At 36.7% G+C, this 20249-nt stretch overlaps 1 protein-coding gene and 1 long non-coding RNA gene across 2 annotated transcripts in view; both read right to left on the bottom strand.

The window, feature by feature from the left end:
* Window positions 1–16268, bottom strand: part of LOC138031367 (leucine-rich repeat-containing protein 15-like) — a 56394-nt gene extending 40126 nt beyond the window's left edge. Inside the window, exons 1-13 of the mRNA XM_068879073.1 lie at window positions 16207–16268; window positions 16078–16149; window positions 15383–15454; window positions 14688–14759; window positions 11906–11977; window positions 11210–11281; window positions 10511–10582; window positions 9814–9885; window positions 9121–9192; window positions 8426–8497; window positions 7727–7798; window positions 7034–7105; window positions 6331–6402 (exon numbers count right to left, since the gene is read on the bottom strand). Coding sequence (XP_068735174.1) covers window positions 6331–6402; window positions 7034–7105; window positions 7727–7798; window positions 8426–8497; window positions 9121–9192; window positions 9814–9885; window positions 10511–10582; window positions 11210–11281; window positions 11906–11977; window positions 14688–14759; window positions 15383–15454; window positions 16078–16149; window positions 16207–16268 — 926 coding nt within the window. The remainder of the gene's footprint in view (window positions 1–6330; window positions 6403–7033; window positions 7106–7726; window positions 7799–8425; window positions 8498–9120; window positions 9193–9813; window positions 9886–10510; window positions 10583–11209; window positions 11282–11905; window positions 11978–14687; window positions 14760–15382; window positions 15455–16077; window positions 16150–16206) is intronic.
* A 524-nt stretch (window positions 16269–16792) lies between these two features.
* Window positions 16793–20249, bottom strand: part of LOC138033604 (uncharacterized) — an 18721-nt gene continuing 15264 nt past the window's right edge. The window contains exon 3 of the long non-coding RNA XR_011128632.1: window positions 16793–16845. This is a non-coding gene — a long non-coding RNA (uncharacterized lncRNA). The remainder of the gene's footprint in view (window positions 16846–20249) is intronic.

Here is a 20249-nt window from a genome sequence, read left to right as displayed (position 1 = left end):
ACGGGAAGAGCCCTTGGCACTTACTCTTATCGAACCAGTTCCAGAAGCGTTCGAGTTCCCTGCTTATGATTGGCCACAATTTTTTTTGTAGCCAATCAGCGAGGAGGAGCAGCTGGGTGACTCTGGGTGAACACCACATTTTCAGTTATAAAAATATAAGTAGTCTTACCCGTGTCCTGATGAATAAATATCAGAAATGAAATAAAAAGTGGTGAAGTATTACAGGCACAAATCATTCATCACTATAGTCGACAAAACCTACAAAATAATCACGAAAAATTTCGTGTATTTCATCAACCGAGCGCACCATTTTCCTATTCCCGTTGGGGCGAGATGCAGAAAAGACGTGCGAGATACTATTCTTTCCTCCTCTGAGCTTCATCTAACGCAAAACCTTTACTCGTTTCATCGAATTGAAAAGGTGCGTCAACAGTCTATCACTAGGGCAAAAAGCAATTCACCTACTTCTAATCAGGTTCATTTTCCTATTTTAGTGAAACATGTTAAATTACTTTGCGTGGGTTCCTTCTCTACAGTAGCTCACAGGATATTAAATAAACTGGTACAACGGTTTTTTTGCATTGATCTTGACCATAAGCTTGTATTTACTGTGTTTAAGAGCCATTTTCCCAGAAAATCGAAAATCGCAAGACACTCGTGAAAATTCGAATTTTTTTTTCTTTTGCAAAAACATCCCTTTTAGTACCCTAATTCAAGAAAAAATAGTTTTAGGTTCAAGCGATTCATTGTACGGGAGAAATTACAAAAAGTTTGAAAAATCGATTCATTGCTCGTTTTTCGTACTCAAAACAACGGAATCCGACCGCAACTTCGAGAAAACGTTGAACGCATAAGAAACAATCCCTAACATCAAAACCTCAGCCGAGAATTATTACATACTTACTCTTTAATTTTATGAAAGAAAATTTAAAGAAAGAAGTTTTTAACAATTACAATCGACAAGTTTAAAAAGGTCAAATTTGTATCTCTGGAAATGTTAATAAATGAAGGCGAACTTTAACTGTTGTAAAAGCCCTCTGGTATATGCCGCTTCCTTGTAAAACCCATATAGAATAAAACCTTGGCTATTGAACTAGGTTACTGGAAAGTTTTAGCTCTGGGAATCCAATACAGTTCTCAGACTAAAGTAAGCAATTTGAGTATCTGAGTAAATAAAACGTATGCAAATTAGACGGCCCGCTGAATGAATTCATATTTTTAACGCAAAGTTTTGTTGAACGAACAACTTACCATTGCTTGTTGTGAGAGAAGTTAAATCCATCTCTCAATCTGTTTGTGGCAACGCATCCATAACTGATTTTGACCAAAATGTGTCCAGCAACTTCAGCGCTTGAGCTATCTAAACACTTCCCACGCAGCACTTATTACGCGTCATCAGACGCTTCTGTAATAATGAAACCCGATTATGTTTTGGTCCGAAAATAACATACAATGATGAAAATTAACCACTGCTCAAACCACACTGTTAACAAGGGGAGTATTACTGACCTCTTATTGAGCGAACAAATCAGATACTAGACGGGATAACAAGATCATATGACGCATAATTTAACAAACGCGCAGAGATTGGTCACGCTAGCTTGTCACATACGACTGTACGTACTATACTTCGTACACATTGTAAACAGATTAAGAAACAATTACAGCTGTCCCAATGAAAAAATGTACAACCCTACGTCTGTTTATAGATCATCAGTGTAGAAATATTCGACTCTGGGAACAATATTAATATAACATTTCCAGGTCAAATGCTCCTGGAATAAAATTCATATATTGTCACGAAGTGTTTCGCAACTTACTATTGCACTTGCCTCTACGATTTCATTTTAATTGAATTATTCCCGTCTAGTATTACGAAATGCTACCCTGCTCACAGACGTTTTTTCTGTTTCGGGAATTTGGTGCGCGCACAAGATAAGCGACTGCCCGTGAGAGAGGGTGGAACGCGCTTTTTTTATACGTGCATCTAAAAATGAAGAGAGTCTGTGTGAACAGGCTGGTAAAGTACACAAAGTGCAGAGTTCTGCCTAAACGGTGTTCTCACTTCTCCTCAGAGGCTGCTTCCAGAAGTGAATCATTCACCATTTATTCTCGCCGGAATAACTAAGTCAAGAAACAATCTATTTTGTTCATTGTTTTGCTTTCTTTGCTTATTTTTGAAGTTTGTAGTTGAAGATAAAGCTTTATTTTTTCCTCCCCTCGTCGCGTTTCGCGCCTCCCGCAAAATGCCGCTTTCGCCTAGCCTAGCTCATAAAGCAGGGGCACCCTGTGAAATATCTGTTCGGAGAAGCAAACATTGCCTAGGATTTTCTATAGCTTGAGGAAGGCTAAAAATTTCTAGATGACCGTTCCATTCATGTACACAATTTTCGAAGCTTATGTAATAAATTCCCTCCGATTTTCTGAAGTTCATTTTTCCCATTTCACTCCCCAGGTTAGGTTGTTTTTCGTAGAGAAAGGAAGCCTAAAATTTTCGGAGTCGAAAATGCAATGCAGAAAGGAACCGAAAAACTCTCACTTTCGGAAAACTTTGAATTGCTGCTAAAATGTTCGGGAAAATAACACTGAAGCCCTCGTAACTTCGAAAAGACTCAAGTTACCCTAGGATGCCCGAATAGATATAAATTTCTTAGCGCCACTTAGAAAACATTTCTAGAGATCAAAAAGTACTCTGGATAGCCTAAAAAGTCTTTTCAAAATAATTCGGGGGGAAACCGTCGTTGGGTGCCCCTGATGAAGCGCCTGTTATGCAGGCTGGAGTTATTTCTGCAAGTTCTCTGAGTTAACCAAAGATAACTTTGTTTTTCTTCAGTAAACAACATTTCTAGAGGTCTCTAGAGAAAGCGTTACGCGCGGCAGGTACAAAAACACAGGTCACAGGGCACAGGGCACAGGGCACAGGCATTGTTTTACCAATACAGAAAGTATCCTAAACATTCATAAGAGCTAACCTTAAGCCTAAAAACGTTTGTTTAGGCCTAATTAGGCCTAAGGTTAGCTTTTATGAATGTTAAGGATACATTCTGTATTAGTAAAACAATGACCTGTGACCTGTGACCTGTGACCTGTGTTTTGTACCTGCCCCGTTACGCGCGAGAATGTGGAATTTTATAACACTCCACATCGCGTATTCAGCCCTGCGGAGTGGTTCTCTTTTTCTCGCGCTCGCCGCGTGAATTGGTCAAATTTAACTCAAAGATTATTATTAGCCTCAATAGGCTTTTCAACAATTTTGAGGAGGTCTCGAAGGTTTCAAGGATGCGATAAGCACACTCAAGTTTGAAGTTGTGTTGTGAACAAGCTGTAAATGAAACTGAGAATTTCTAGTTACCTGGCTAGGGATCCTGGTTTCGGAGGAAAAATCATAAAAAACAAATCCGAAACAAAACTATAGCAGGCTATAAAGTTGAATTTTATGCTTTTTTATTTTGCTGTAGGGATTGTTGCAAGGTGGTAAATTCGGGAATAACGAACTTATTAAGGAAACATTTGTGTTTGAAATATTTTGGGAAATATTATACCTTCACTCTGAATCAAAAACTGTGATGAATGTCTTTTACAACAAGTCAGCATATGCATGTGTCTGGACCAATACAAATATATAAATCAAATAAAGCAAGAAGGTCTGTTCTGTGAAAAGTGTTTGTATTTTTTTACCAACAAAACAAAGACCGAAAACAGAAGCTATTGAGTATTTCGTGACAGTTTGCTAACGTGACCTTGGCATATGTAACCGATTCGTGGGTCAGTAGAAGTCATAAGACCTTGTGGTGGCTTGAAATCTTAACTAAACAAATTCAAAATCGAAGTCAACGGTTTCGAATGCATTTTAATTCTGCTTTTTCCCCCTGAAGAAAACTATTTTACCATTGTGGTAACGGAGTTTCATCAAGCGATGACAGTTTCACTTCGAAGTTGCGATCTCAATGATTTCGCTGCGGCAATGTGGCTGAACAAACGTTTTTCAGTCGTCGTATAAAAAGTTATTTATGGCTCTCACCAACACAGCTGAAAGCTAGAAATAACATTTTCACTGTAAAAACATATTACTAGCAACAGTAAGTAGTCCTTTTGCACTAAACTTTGCGTTTAGTATGAATTCCTTCAGCGGGCCGTCTAATTTGCATACATTTTATTTAATGAAATTCTTAAATTGCTTACTCCAGTGTCAGGGCTGTATTTAATTTCCAGAGCTAAAACTTTCCCGTAATTTACTTCAATAGCCAAGACTTTATTCTATATGGGTTTTACTAGGAAGCGTCATATACCAGAGGGCTTTTTCAACATTTAAAGTTCGCTTTCATTTTCTAACATTTCAAGAGACACAAATATGTCCTTTTTAAACTTGTCGATTGTAAATGTAAAAAACTTATTTCTTCAAATTTTCTTTTAGGGTTTCAAAGATTAAGAACGAAATAATAATCGCCTGAAGTTTCGATGTTAGGGATTGTTTCTTATGCGTTCACCGTTTTCTCGAAGTTGAGGTCGGATTCTGTTGTTTTTAAGCGCGAAAAACCAGCAATAAATCGATTTTTCAAACTTTTTGTTATTTCTCCCGTACAATGAATCGCTTGAACCCAAAACTATTTTTTCTTGAATTAGGTCACTAAAAGGGATGTTTTGGCCAAAGAAAAAAAAAATTGATTTTTTACGAGTGTCTTGCGATTTTCAATTTTCTCGGAAAATGGCTCTTAAGATCCGTAACATGTTTAGCGTGAGAGATCCTGTGTCTTTTTATCTTCGTTCCCACTTCGTGTATAAATTCACTTGTGCAAGTTGTAATTTTTTTACCGGCGTTGGGGAAACACCCCGACACATTTTGACCCGTATCATGAGCACCTTGGAAGGGACAGGGCCTCTCCTGTTTTCCAGCATCTGCAACATTCGGAGGAATATCGAAGACTTTGCACTGAGAGGTGTTTCTCCATTCTAGATACCGTTACCGTAAAAAATCGTTTCCACTTGTTCCTCAAAGAAGAAATTCATATCCGCTGGGTCTAACCCAGTCTTAACAGACAACTAAAACACGCGGAGATAACTCTTCTATTTTACTAACAGTTATGGTCAGCGTTTAGTTGATCGCTTTAATTTGTGTTATTGCATCTTTTGCACGCACATTAGTCTTTTGTTAGCATTCAACATTGTAACGTTAAACTAAAATTGGATATTATACTGACGTCATATGCTTACATAGTTTATAACACTGTAAGGTCAGATTCATAAAAAAACTGAAAATGATCAACGCTTGATCGAAACATGCATTGCGAAACCGAAGCCGTTGTCATTTTTTTACGAAGTGACACCGATTGGTACTTTTGAGTGTCTTCATCCCGATCGTTTTCCGTGTTTAAATAAATATGCATTAAAATTCCTGACGTTGTTCCGTTTCTTTTGGTTACTTTCTTTTTCCCTTGCTTGGTTCCTTTTACAAGTTTTCCTAGGAGCTCCTGTCTGTGATTTTACAACATTTTATAGGCGGTTTTATTAACAAAATTGACACCTTAAAATTAGACCTAAAAGGCGTAAAAATATGTTGAGAAGAACATCGACATGGGCTCAGTTTGAAAGCCATACGATGAGAAGCTTGACAAGATATTGCAAAAGCTCTAAACCATTGTACAAAGTTCTGTACCCGACTCTTTCTCTCTAGCTCTTTAATCTGTCTGATATAATTACCAGCAGTTAGTATGCAATTGTCATCAAATCAGCGAGCTCACAATTCGACTCAAAGTACTCGCATATTGCCGTGTTATAAGTTGTCATCGTGCAGCAAACAAACATCATGATATTGTGTTTATTTTATGTCACTGTCTCGCTGATAATGTATGATATTACTTTGAATCATGTGAGACAAAAGGATCATTAAAATGTAAGTGGAAATGAATATAAGTACATAACATAAATGGGAAGAGAAATCTAAGAGACAGGCTACCTCTAGCAATGAGCAGTTGCAGGAAACAAAAAACTATAGAAGGCGTTAGAATATCCTAAGAAATCATTTTAAAAACAAAAAAAATGGCTTCCTATGCAAACAAAAAGACATTTCCCGCTAAAACTTTACTCAAAGGTATAAAAAGTAATCAATAAATCTAAAGTTCCAAGTCGGACGTGGCCAATTTACAAACTTCATTTAAGCACCTTTCTGAAGTTGTCGGATTCGTGTTCTTTGTCATGTAATAACGTTGCCAAATCTGGAAATACATGCAAAAGTGTAGCCTGTAACGGGGTTTAGTAATATTATTTCTTTAAAGGTATTACAACTGCTTTAAGTTGTTTTCCAATATTATGTAACAGAAACTTGGTCCTTACAGCTTATATAGCCTGGTATTCTTATCAAAAATGCCGTTAGGAAGATCTGTCAGCTGGTTTCCCGACAACCACCTACAAAAAAAAGAAAAACAAAAAACGAGATTTAAAGCTTTACACACAGTCAGAATTTTACCAAACCACTGCAAAATCCAAAGATCTAATGGAACATCGATCAATAAGGTCTTGTGGAACCATATTACCATCAATGCTTTGCTTTAGTCGATTTCTTGTGCTCCAAACATCATGTTAGTGAGTTTTAAATGGCATATCGGTGGCCCTGCATACGTGTTTGTATTTGCCAGAAATTAAGCCATATTAATCCGAAATAGTCAGTGGATCATGGTTCAGCATTTACTCTTTTCCGGTCACATTTTACATAAATTACCCTTTGAATCCCCCTTGTCCATGGCTTACTTTAAAAACAAAATACACTTCCCGTTAACATTTTTTACTCGTGGGTATATCAAGTCATTAATGAACAAATGTTATGTTGAGGGTAGGAAGTGGGAAACTTCAGCATATTATGTAAGCACCTTCTGAAGTTGTCAGAGTTGTGTTCTTTTTTATGTAATACCGTTGTTAAAACTGTAAATACATGTACAAGTATAGCCTGCAAAGGCGTTTAGTAATATGCTTTCTTTAAAGTTATTACAACAGTTTTGAGTTGTTTTTCAAATTCATGCAACAGAAACTTGGTCCTTACAGATGAGATAGCCTGGTATTCTTATCAAAAATGCCGTTAGGAAGATCTGTCAGCTGGTTTGCTGACAACTCCCTACAAAAAAAAAAACAAAAAACCAGATTTACAGCTTTACACACAGAATTTTACCAACCCACTGCAAAATCCAAAGATCTAACGGAACATCGATCAATAAGGTCTTGTGGAACCATATTACCATCAATGCTTTGCTTTAGTTGATTTCTTGTGCTCCAAACATCATGTTAGTGAGTTTTAAATGGCATATCGGTGGCCCTGTATACGTGTTTGTATTTGCCAGAAATTAAGCCATATTAATCCGAAATAGTCAGTGGATCATGGTTCAGCATTTACTCTTTTCCGGTCACATTTTACATAAATTACCCTTTGAATCCCCCTTGTCCATGGCTTACTTTCAAAACAAAAGACATTTCCGTTAACACTTTACTCGTGGGTATATCAAGTCATTAATGAACAAATGTTATGTTGAGGGTAGGAAGTGGGAAACTTCAGCATATTATGTAAGCACCTTCTGAAGTTGTCAGAGTTGTGTTCTTTTTTATGTAATACCGTTGTTAAAACTGTAAATACATGTACAAGTATAGCCTGCAAAGGCGTTTAGTAATATGCTTTCTTTAAAGTTATTACAACTGCTTTAAGTTGTTTTCCAATGTGATGTAACAGAAACTTGGTCCTTACAGCCAAGATAGCCTGGTATAGTTATCAAAAATGCCGTTAGGAAGATCTGTCAGCTGGTTTCTTGACAACATCCTACAAAAAAGAAACAAAAAACGAGATTTACAGCGTTACACACAGTCAGAATTTTACCAACCCACTGCAAAATCCAAAGATCTAACGGAACATCGATCAATAAGGTCTTGTGGAACCATATTACCATCAATGCTTTGCTTTAGTCGATTTCTTGTGCTCCAAACATCATGTTAGTGAGTTTTAAATGGCATATCGGTGGCCCTGTATACGTGTTTGTATTTGCCAGAAATTAAGCCATATTAATCCGAAATAGTCAGTGCATCATGGTTCAGCATTTACTCTTTTCCGGTCACATTTTACATAAATTACCCTTTGAATCCCCCTTGTCCATGGCTTACTTTAAAAACAAAATACACTTCCCGTTAACATTTTTTACTCGTGGGTATATCAAGTCATTAATGAACAAATGTTATGTTGAGGGTAGGAAGTGGGAAACTTCAGCATATTATGTAAGCACCTTCTGAAGTTGTCAGAGTTGTGTTCTTTTTTATGTAATACCGTTGTTAAAACTGTAAATACATGTACAAGTATAGCCTGCAAAGGCGTTTAGTAATATGCTTTCTTTAAAGTTATTACAACAGTTTTGAGTTGTTTTTCAAATTCATGCAACAGAAACTTGGTCCTTACAGATGAGATAGCTTGGTATTCTTATCAAAAATGCCGTTAGGAAGATCTGTCAGCTGGTTTCCTGACAACTCCCTACAAAAAAAAAACAAAAAACCAGATTTACAGCTTTACACACAGAATTTTACCAACCCACTGCAAAATCCAAAGATCTAACGGAACATCGATCAATAAGGTCTTGTGGAACCATATTACCATCAATGCTTTGCTTTAGTTGATTTCTTGTGCGCCAAACATCATGTTAGTGAGTTTTAAATGGCATATCGGTGGCCCTGTATACGTGTTTGTATTTGCCAGAAATTAAGCCATATTAATCCGAAATAGTCAGTGGATCATGGTTCAGCATTTATTCTTTTCCGGTCACATTTTACATAAATTACCCTTTGAATCCCCCTTGTCCATGGCTTACTTTAAAAACAAAATACACTTCCCGTTAATATTTTTTACTCGTGGGTATATCAAGTCATTAATGAACAAATGTTATGTTGAGGGTAGGAAGTGGGAAACTTCAGCATATTATGTAAGCACCTTCTGAAGTTGTCAGAGTTGTGTTCTTTTTTATGTAATACCGTTGTTAAAACTGTAAATACATGTACAAGTATAGCCTGCAAAGGCGTTTAGTAATATGCTTTCTTTAAAGTTATTACAACAGTTTTGAGTTGTTTTTCAAATTCATGCAACAGAAACTTGGTCCTTACAGATGAGATAGCCTGGTATTCTTATCAAAAATGCCGTTAGGAAGATCTGTCAGCTGGTTTCCTGACAACTCCCTACAAAAAAAAAAACAAAAAACCAGATTTACAGCTTTACACACAGAATTTTACCAACCCACTGCAAAATCCAAAGATCTAACGGAACATCGATCAATAAGGTCTTGTGGAACCATATTACCATCAATGCTTTGCTTTAGTTGATTCCTTGTGCTCCAAACATCATGTTAGTGAGTTTTAAATGGCATATCGGTGGCCCTGTATACGTGTTTGTATTTGCCAGAAATTAAGCCATATTAATCCGAAATAGTCAGTGGATCATGGTTCAGCATTTACTCTTTTCCGGTCACATTTTACATAAATTACCCTTTGAATCCCCCTTGTCCATGGCTTATTTTCAAAACAAAATACATTTCCGTTAACACTTTACTCGTGGGTATATCAAGTCATTAATGAACAAATGTTATGTTGAGAGTAGGAAGTGGGAAACTTCAGCATATTATGTAAGCACCTTCTGAAGTTGTCAGAGTTGTGTTCTTTTTTATGTAATACCGTTGTTAAAACTGTAAATACATGTACAAGTAGAGCCTGCAAAGGCGTTTAGTAATATGCTTTCTTTAAAGTTCTTACAACTGCTTTAAGTTGTTTTCCAAAGTTATGTAACAAAAACTTGGTCCTTACAGCCAAAATAGCCAGGTATTCTTATCAAAAATGCCGTTAGGAAGATCTGTCAGCTGGTTTCCCCACAATATCCTACAAAAAAGAAACAAAAAACGAGATTTACAGCGTTACACACAGTCAGAATTTTACCAACCCACTGCAAAATCCAAAGATCTAACGGAACATCGATCAATAAGGTCTTGTGGAACCATATTACCATCAATGCTTTGCTTTAGTCGATTTCTTGTGCTCCAAACATCATGTTAGTGAGTTTTAAATGGCATATCGGTGGCCCTGTATACGTGTTTGTATTTGCCAGAAATTAAGCCATATTAATCCGAAATAGTCACTGGATCATGGTTCAGCATTCACTCTTTTCTGGTCACATTTTACATAAATTACCCTTTGAATTCCTCTTGTCCATGGCTTACTTTAAAAACAAAAGACATTTCTTGTTAACACTTTACTCGTGGGTATATCAAGTCATTAATGAACAAATGTTATGTTGAGGGTAGGAAGTGGGAAACTTCAGCATATTATGTAAGCACCTTCTGAAGTTGTCAGAGTTGTGTTCTTTTTTATGTAATACCGTTGTTAAAACTGTAAATACATGTACAAGTATAGCCTGCAAAGGCGTTTAGTAATATGGTTTCTTTAAAGTTCTTACAACTGCATTAAGTTGTTTTCCAATGTTATGTAACAGAAACTTGGTCCTTACAGCCAAGATAGCCTGGTATTCTTATCAAAAATGCCGTTAGGAAGATCTGTCAGCTGGTTTCTTGACAACATCCTACAAAAAAGAAACAAAAAACGAGATTTACAGCGTTACACACAGTCAGAATTTTACCAACCCACTGCAAAATCCAAAGATCTAACGGAACATCGATCAATAAGGTCTTGTGGAACCATATTACCATCAATGCTTTGCTTTAGTCGATTTCTTGTGCTTCAAACATCATGTTAGTGAGTTTTAAATGGCATATCGGTGGCCCTGTATACGTGTTTGTATTTGCCAGAAATTAAGCCATATTAATCCGAAATAGTCAGTGGATCATGGTTCAGCATTTACTCTTTTCCGGTCACATTTTACATAAATTACCCTTTGAATCCCCCTTGTCCATGGCTTACTTTAAAAACAAAATACACTTCCCGTTAACATTTTTTACTCGTGGGTATATCAAGTCATTAATGAACAAATGTTATGTTGAGGGTAGGAAGTGGGAAACTTCAGCATATTATGTAAGCACCTTCCGAAGTTGTCAGAGTTGTGTTCTTTTTTATGTAATACCGTTGTTAAAACTGTAAATACATGTACAAGTATAGCCTGCAAAGGCGTTTAGTAATATGCTTTCTTTAAAGTTATTACAACTGCTTTAAGTTGTTTTCCAATGTGATGTAACAGAAACTTGGTCCTTACAGCAAAGATAGCCTGGTATTCTTATCAAAAATGCCGTTAGGAAGATCTGTCAGCTGGTTTCCTGACAACTCCCTACAAAAAAAAAACAAAAAACCAGATTTACAGCTTTTACACACAGAATTTTACCAACCCACTGCAAAATCCAAAGATCTCACGGAACATCGATCAATAAGGTCTTGTGGAACCATATTACCATCAATGCTTTGCTTTAGTTGATTTCTTGTGCTCCAAACATCATGTTAGTGAGTTTTAAATGGCATATCGGTGGCCCTGTATACGTGTTTGTATTTGCCAGAAATTAAGCCATATTAATCCGAAATAGTCAGTGGATCATGGTTCAGCATTTACTCTTTTCCGGTCACATTTTACATAAATTACCCTTTGAATCCCCCTTGTCCATGGCTTACTTTAAAAACAAAATACACTTCCCGTTAACATTTTTTACTCGTGGGTATATCAAGTCATTAATGAACAAATGTTATGTTGAGGGTAGGAAGTGCGAAACTTCAGCATATTATGTAAGCACCTTCTGAAGTTGTCAGAGTTGTGTTCTTTTTTATGTAATACAGTTGTTAAAACTGTAAATACATGTACAAGTATAGCCTGCAAAGGCGTTTAGTAATAGGCTTTCTTTAAAGTTATTACAACTGCTTTAAGTTGTTTTAAAATGTGATGTAACAGAAACTTCGTCCTTACAGCCAAGATAGCCTGGTATTCTTATCAAAAATGCCGTTAGGAAGATCTGTCAGCTGGTTTCGTGACAACTTCCTACGAAAAAGAAACAAAAAACGAGATTTACAGCGTTACACACAATCAGGATTTTACCAAACCACCGGAAAATCTAAAGATCTAACGGAACATCGATCAATAAGGTCTTGTGGAACCATATTACCATCAATGCTTTGCTTTAGTCGATTTCTTGTGCTCCAAACATCATGTTAGTGAGTTTTAAATGGCATATCGGTGGCCCTGTATACGTTTTTGTATTTGCCAGAAATTAAGCCATATTAATCCGAAATAGTCAGTGGATCATGGTTCAGCATTTACTCTTTTCCGGTCACATTTTACATAAATTACCCTTTGAATCCCCCTTGTCCATGGCTTACTTTAAAAACAAAATACACTTCCCTTTAATATTTTTTACTCGTGGGTATATCAAGTCATTAATGAACAAATGTTATGTTGAGAGTAGGAAGTGGGAAACTTCAGCATATTATGTAAGCACCTTCTGAAGTTCTCAGAGTGTGTTTTTTTTTATGTAATACCGTTGTTAAAACTGTAAATACATGTACAAGTATAGCCTGCAAAGGCGTTTAGTAATATGCTTTCTTTAAAGTTATTACAACAGTTTTAAGTTGTTTTTCAAATTCATGCAACAGAAACTTGGTCCTTACAGCTCAGATAGCCTGGTATTCTTATCAAAAATGCCGTTAGGAAGATCTGTCAGCTGGTTTCCTGACAACTCCCTACAAAAAAAAAACAAAAAACCAGATTTACAGCTTTACACACAGAATTTTACCAACCCACTGCAAAATCCAAAGATCTAACGGAACATCGATCAATAAGGTCTTGTGGAACCATATTACCATCAATGCTTTGCTTTAGTCGATTTCTTGTGCTCCAAACATCATGTTAGTGAGTTTTAAATGGCATATCGGTGGCCCTGTATACGTGTTTGTATTTGCCAGAAATTAAGCCATATTAATCCGAAATAGTCAGTGGATCATGGTTCAGCATTTACTCTTTTCCGGTCACATTTTACATAAATTACCCTTTGAATCCCCCTTGTCCATGGCTTACTTTAAAAACAAAATACACTTCCCGTTAACATTTTTTACTCGTGGGTATATCAAGTCATTAATGAACAAATGTTATGTTGAGGGTAGGAAGTGGGAAACTTCAGCATATTATGTAAGCACCTTCCGAAGTTGTCAGAGTTGTGTTCTTTTTTATGTAATACCGTTGTTAAAACTGTAAATACATGTACAAGTATAGCCTGCAAAGGCGTTTAGTAATATGCTTTCTTTAAAGTTATTACAACAGTTTTAAGTTGTTTTTCAAATTCATGCAACAGAAACTTGGTCCTTACAGCTCAGATACCCTGGTATTCTTATCAAAAATGCCGTTAGGAAGATCTGTCAGCTGGTTTGCTGACAACTCCCTACAAAAAAAAAAACAAAAAACGAGATTTACAGCTTTACACACAGAATTTTACCAACCCACTGCAAAATCCAAAGATCTAACGGAACATCGATCAATAAGGTCTTGTGGAACCATATTACCATCAATGCTTTGCTTTAGTCGATTTCTTGTGCTCCAAACATCATGTTAGTGAGTTTTAAATGGCATATCGGTGGCCCTGTATACGTGTTTGTATTTGCCAGAAATTAAGCCATATTAATCCGAAATAGTCACTGGATCATGGTTCAGCATTCACTCTTTTCTGGTCACATTTTACATAAATTACCCTTTGAATTCCTCTTGTCCATGGCTTACTTTAAAAACAAAAGACATTTCTTGTTAACACTTTACTCGTGGGTATATCAAGTCATTAATGAACAAATGTTATGTTGAGGGTAGGAAGTGGGAAACTTCAGCATATTATGTAAGCACCTTCTGAAGTTGTCAGAGTTGTGTTCTTTTTTATGTAATACCGTTGTTAAAACTGTAAATACATGTACAAGTATAGCCTGCAAAGGCGTTTAGTAATATGCTTTCTTTAAAGTTATTACAACAGTTTTGAGTGGTTTTTCAAATTCATGCAACAGAAACTTGGTCCTTACAGCTCAGATAGCCTGGTATTCTTATCAAAAATGCCGTTAGGAAGATCTGTCAGCTGGTTTGCTGACAACTCCCTACAAAAAAAAAAACAAAAAACCAGATTTACAGCTTTACACACAGAATTTTACCAACCCACTGCAAAATCCAAAGATCTAACGGAACATCGATCAATAAGGTCTTGTGGAACCATATTACCATCAATGCTTTGCTTTAGTCAATTTCTTGTGCTCCAAACATCATGTTAGTGAGTTTTAAATGGCATATCGGTGGCCCTGTATACGTGTTTGTATTTGCCAGAAATTAAGCCATATTAATCCGAAATAATCAGTGGATCATGGTTCAGCATTTACTCTTTTCCGGTCACATTTTACATAAATTACTCTTTGAATCCCCCTTGTCCATGGCTTACTTTAAAAACAAAACACACTTCCCATTAACATTTTTTACTCGTGGTTATATCAAGTCATTAATGAACAAATGTTATGTTGAGGGTAGGAAGTGGGAAACTTCAGCATATTATGTAAGCACCTTCTGAAGCTGCAGAGTTGTGTTCTTTTTTATGTAATACCGTTGTTAAAACTGTAAATACATGTACAAGTATAGCCTGCAAAGGCGTTTAGTAATATGCTTTCTTTAAAGTTATTACAACAGTTTTGAGTTGTTTTTCAAATTCATGCAACAGAAACTTGGTCCTTACAGCAAAGATAGCCTGGTATTCTTATCAAAAATGCCGTTAGGAAGATCTGTCAGCTGGTTTCCTGACAACTTCCTACAAAAAAAAAAACAAAAAACGAGATTTACAGCTTTACACACAGAATTTTACCAACCCACTGCAAAATTCAAAGATCTAACGGAACATCGATCAATAAGGTCTTGTGGAACCACATTACCATCAATGCTTTGCTTTAGTCGATTTCTTGTGCTCCAAACATCATGTTAGTGAGTTTTAAATGGCATATCGGTGGCCCTGTATACGTGTTTGTATTTGCCAGAAATTAAGCCATATTAATCCGAAATAGTCAGTGGATCATGGTTCAGCATTTACTCTTTTCCGGTCACATTTTACATAAATTACCCTTTGAATCCCCCTTGTCCATGGCTTACTTTAAAAACAAAATACACTTCCCGTTAACATTTTTTACTCGTGGTTATATCAAGTCATTAATGAACAAATGTTATGTTGAGGGTAGGAAGTGGGAAACTTCAGCATATTATGTAAGCACCTTCTGAAGCTGCAGAGTTGTGTTCTTTTTTATGTAATACCGTTGTTAAAACTGTAAATACATGTACAAGTATAGCCTGCAAAGGCGTTTAGTAATATGCTTTCTTTAAAGTTATTACAACAGTTTTGAGTTGTTTTTCAAATTCATGCAACAGAAACTTGGTCCTTACAGTTGAGATAGCCTGGTATTCTTATCAAAAATGCCGTTAGGAAGATCTGTCAGCTGGTTTCCTGACAACTTCCTACAAAAAAAAAACAAAAAACGAGATTTACAGCTTTACAGACAGAATTTTACCAACCCACTGCAAAATCCAAAGATCTAACGGAACATCGATCAATAAGGTCTTGTGGAACCATATTACCATCAATGCTTTGCTTTAGTCGATTTCTTGTGCTCCAAACATCATGTTAGTGAGTTTTAAATGGCATATCGGTGGCCCTGTATACGTGTTTGTATTTGCCAGAAATTAAGCCATATTAATCCGAAATAGTCAGTGGATCATGGTTCAGCATTTACTCTTTTCCGGTCACATTTTACATAAATTACCCTTTGAATCCCCCTTGACCATGGCTCACTTTAAAAACAAAATACACTTCCCGTTAAAATTTTTTACTCGTGGGTATATCAAGTCATTAATGAACAAATGTTATGTTGAGGGTAGGAAGTGGGAAACTTTAGCATATTATGTAAGCACCTTCTGAAGTTGTCAATGTTGTGTTCTTTTTTATGTAATACCGTTGTTAAAACTGTAAATACATGTACAAGTATAGCCTGCAAAGGCGTTTAGTAATATGCTTTCTTTAAAGTTCTTACAACAGTTTTGAGTTGTTTTTCAAATTCATGCAACAGAAACTTGGTCCTTACAGCTCAGATAGCCTGGTATTCTTATCAAAAATGCCGTTAGGAAGATCTGTCAGCTTGTTTCCTGACAACTCCCTACAAAGAAAAAAGAAAAAACGAGATTTACAGCGTTACACACAGTCAGAATTTTACCACTCCACTGCAAAATCCAACAATCTAACGGAACATCGATCAATGAAGTCTTGTGGAACCATATTACCATCAATGCTTTGCTTTAGTTGATTTCTTGTGCTCCAAACATCATGTTAGTGAGTTTTAAATGGCATATCGGTGGCCCTGTATACGTGTTTGTATTTGCCAGAAATTAAGCCATATTAATCCGAAATAGTCAGTGGATCATGGTTCAGCATTTACTCTTTTCCGGTCACATTTTACATAAATTACCCTTTGAATCCCCCTTGTCCATGGCTTACTTTCAAAACAAAATGCATTTCCGTTAACACTTTACTCGTGGGTATATCAAGTCATTAATGAACAAATGTTATGTTGAGGGTAGGAAGTGGGAAACTTCAGCATATTATGTAAGCAGCTTCTGAAGTTGTCAGAGTTGTGTTCTTTTTTATGTAATACCGTTGTTAAAACTGTAAATACATGTACAAGTATAGGCTGCAAAGGCGTTTAGTAATATGCTTTCTTTAAAGTTCTTACAACTGCTTTAAGTTGTTTTCCAATGTTATGTAACAAAAACTTGGTCCTTACAGCCAAAATAGCCTGGTATTCTTATCAAAAATGCCGTTAGGAAGATCTGTAAGCTGGTTTCCCCACAACATCCTACAAAGAAGAAACAAAAAACGAGATTTACAGCGTTACACACAGTCAGAATTTTACCAACCCACTGCAAAATCCAAAGATCTAACGGAACATCGATCAATAAGGTCTTGTGGAACCATATTACCATCAATGCTTTGCTTTAGTCGATTTCTTGTGCTTCAAACATCATCTTAGGGAGTTTTAAATGGCATATCGGTGGCCCTGTATATGTGTTTGTATTTGCCAGAAATTAAGCCATATTAATCCGAAATAGTCAATGGATCATGGTTCAGCATTTACTCTTTTCCGGTCACATTTTACATAAATTACCCTTTGAATCCCCCTTGTCCATGGCGTACTTTAAAAACAAAATACATTTCCCGTTAACACTTTACTCTTGGGTATATCAAGTAATGAACAAATGTTATGTTGAGGGTAGGAAGTGGGAAACTTCAGCATATTATGTAAGCACCTTCTGAAGTTGTCAGAGTTGTGTTCTTTTTTATGTAATAACGTTGTTAAAACTGTAAATACATGTAAAAGTATAGCGTGTAAAGGCGTTTAGTAATATGCTTTCTTTAAAGTTATTACAACTGTTTTGAGTTGTTTTCCAATGTTATGTAACAGACTCTTGGTCCTTACAGGTACCATAGCTCGGTATTCTTATCAAAAATGCCGTCACGAAGAACTTTCAGCTGGTTTTCCGACAACGACTTACAAACAAACAAAAAAATTAACAGCTGTTAGTTAACCCTAACCCCAACCCTAACCCAAAGACCATCGAACGGTGGGAGCTAGTGGGACTATATTACCATCACTGTTTTGCTTTGGTCGATTTCTTGGACTCCAACCAACATGTAGCCTAAATAAATGCGTTTGCAACATATTCTTCAAATTTTTCTAAAGTTCTATTGCTGGGAGTTTTACAGGGGAGCGAGTTCCATAGCTTTGGAGTGGCAACACAAAAAGCCCTGTGCCCCAATGTTTCTTTTTTTTCTCTTTCGTTGCAACTCAAGGAGACGCTTGATCTCAAAGAATAGCGTGATATACTCAATACCAATGAAATCATTTATATATTCCGGCACAACCCCGTGAATAGCTCTCAATGTAATTACTAGTACCTTAAATCTAATTCTAAATTGCACTGGCAGCCAGCAAAGCCTGAAAAGCACAGGCGATATATGATCTAAGCGGGAAACAATGCAAATTAGGCTCGCTGCTGTGTTTTCGACACGCTCTAACTTATAAAAATTGTTTGCGGCAAGCCATATAATAAACTATTGCAAGAGTCAATTCTACTATAGTAACTAGAGCATGCACTAACTTCTTCGTTGATTCAGTTGATAGATACTTTCTTGTGCATCTAATGTGGTGCACTACAAATCTTATTGATTTCTGTCCCCATACTAAGTTGGTGATCAAAATAGCGGCCCAAATTCTTAGCCTTTTGAGCTGGAGTAATCTGATGGTCACCCAACAACAAGAGAGCCTTCGCTGATCTTAGACAGTTGCTGTCTTGTTCCCATAAGTAAATATTCACTTTTATCATCATTTAGCTTAATCCGGTCAGTCAGCATCCAGTGACGCATGTCTTCTATACAGTGTTGCATTGCTATAACTGCCTCATCCTGACTTTCACCGCGCACCGGTGGCTCAGTTGGTTGAGCACCGGGCTGTCACGCGGGAGGTCGTGAGTTCAACTCCGGCCGGACCAACACTCAGGGTCTTTAAATAACTGAGGATAAAGTGCCACCTTTGTAATTACATCTGCAAATGGTTAGACTCTCTAGTCTTCTCGGATAAGGACGATAAGCCGGAGGTCCCGTCTCACAACCCTTCAATGTTCATAATCCTGTGGGACGTAAAAGAACCCGCACACTTGTCGCAAAGAGCAGGGCATGTAGTTCCCGGTGTTGTGGTCTGTCTTCTGTGGTGTATCATGGTTCGGAGGGTAAATGCTCGGAGATATTAGCTACAACAAGCCACTCTAAAAATCCGAGGGTAAATAAAGATGTATGATATATGATATGATATGATATGATATGACTTGCTTATTAATTAAGTTTTAAAAAATGATAAAGGTGAGAATCATCCTCACAGCAATAAACCTTAGGTAGATGTGCGTTAACAGTCTTAACAAGCTTGGCTGCGTAAATGATAAACAATACAGGACCGACACAGTATCCCCGAGGAACACCATACTGCAAGCAAAAAACGGTCAGGGAGAGTCCCATTGACCGATATACGTACGCGTTGACTTTTGTTCCTTGAGTATACTAAGAACCATTCCAAGAGTTCACCCGAGACGCCAAACCTTGATTAAAGACTCATTATCAAAATACCCTGATCAACGGTATCGAAGGCTGCACGTTAATCCAAAAGAACCAGCAAAGTTATATGACCCTTGTTCATATTCATAACAATGTAATTCTTCATCTTTGAAAGAGAAGTCTCAGTACTATGGTGTTGCCTATACGACGACTGCAAAGCAGGATACAGACCATTGAAAGACATATGCAAAAGCAGTTTATCTGATACCGAGCGTTCTGTCAATTTAGAAACATAAGAAAGATTACTAACTGGGCAATAGTTTATATACAGAAGATCAAGGCCATTTTTCTTGAGGAGAGGATTTACTACGGCTTCCTTCTATGAATCAGGAAAAGAGGTAATAGTCACTGGACCATGGTTCAGCATTTACTCTTTTCCGGTCACATTTAACATACTACAGTTTGCTGTAATACTACCTTCTATAGGAGGAAAGGTTAAAGAAAGTATACACCTTTTACATCTCGCCATAAACCCATTTTATAGATCGATCGTAAGATAATAGCTCAGTCTTTAGTTTTAAACTCCAAATATACTTACGTATCGCACGGGAATTTTTCTATTACTCCAAGGGAAGGTTAGAATACATGCTTAAAGAGTCTTAATTCATTTGAGAATAACAAATCTCAAAAACAGGCAACGACGGATTGACTGTTGAATGTACCATCATTGATGCACTGAGATGGTGATAAAACTCCCCAAGTGTTTTTGTCTCATGTTTTTGCTAATATTTTTACCTTCACATTGCATCAAACACACCGTTTTTTCGAGCAGGTAACCAATCAACTCCTTCAATTAATTTATGCGTAACTAATTTGCAAACCCGTGCGAAACGAAAACAAAAGATGATTGTGCATTGTCACGGTCAATTCAACATCGATCGCGCAACATGGTTCTCGCTTTTGAAGGCCTTGAGTTTTCGTAACCAGTCCCTGGGTTAACTATGATTTTACAAAGCATTTTGGAATATTGTGGGGGATCTAATGGTGACTAGTCTTAATTATGATTATGATTACGATCACGGTGAATTATGGAACACACAGAAGCAAGCTATTATATATTACATTCCTAGAGAAAAAAAGACAGAGATAAACGAT

Source organism: Montipora capricornis, chromosome 14, assembly GCF_036669925.1.
Source record: "Montipora capricornis isolate CH-2021 chromosome 14, ASM3666992v2, whole genome shotgun sequence".
NCBI classification, from domain to species: domain Eukaryota; kingdom Metazoa; phylum Cnidaria; class Anthozoa; order Scleractinia; family Acroporidae; genus Montipora; species Montipora capricornis.
The sequence above is the reverse complement of the archived record's forward strand: the minus strand, read 5'-3'. Positions and strand labels throughout refer to the sequence as shown.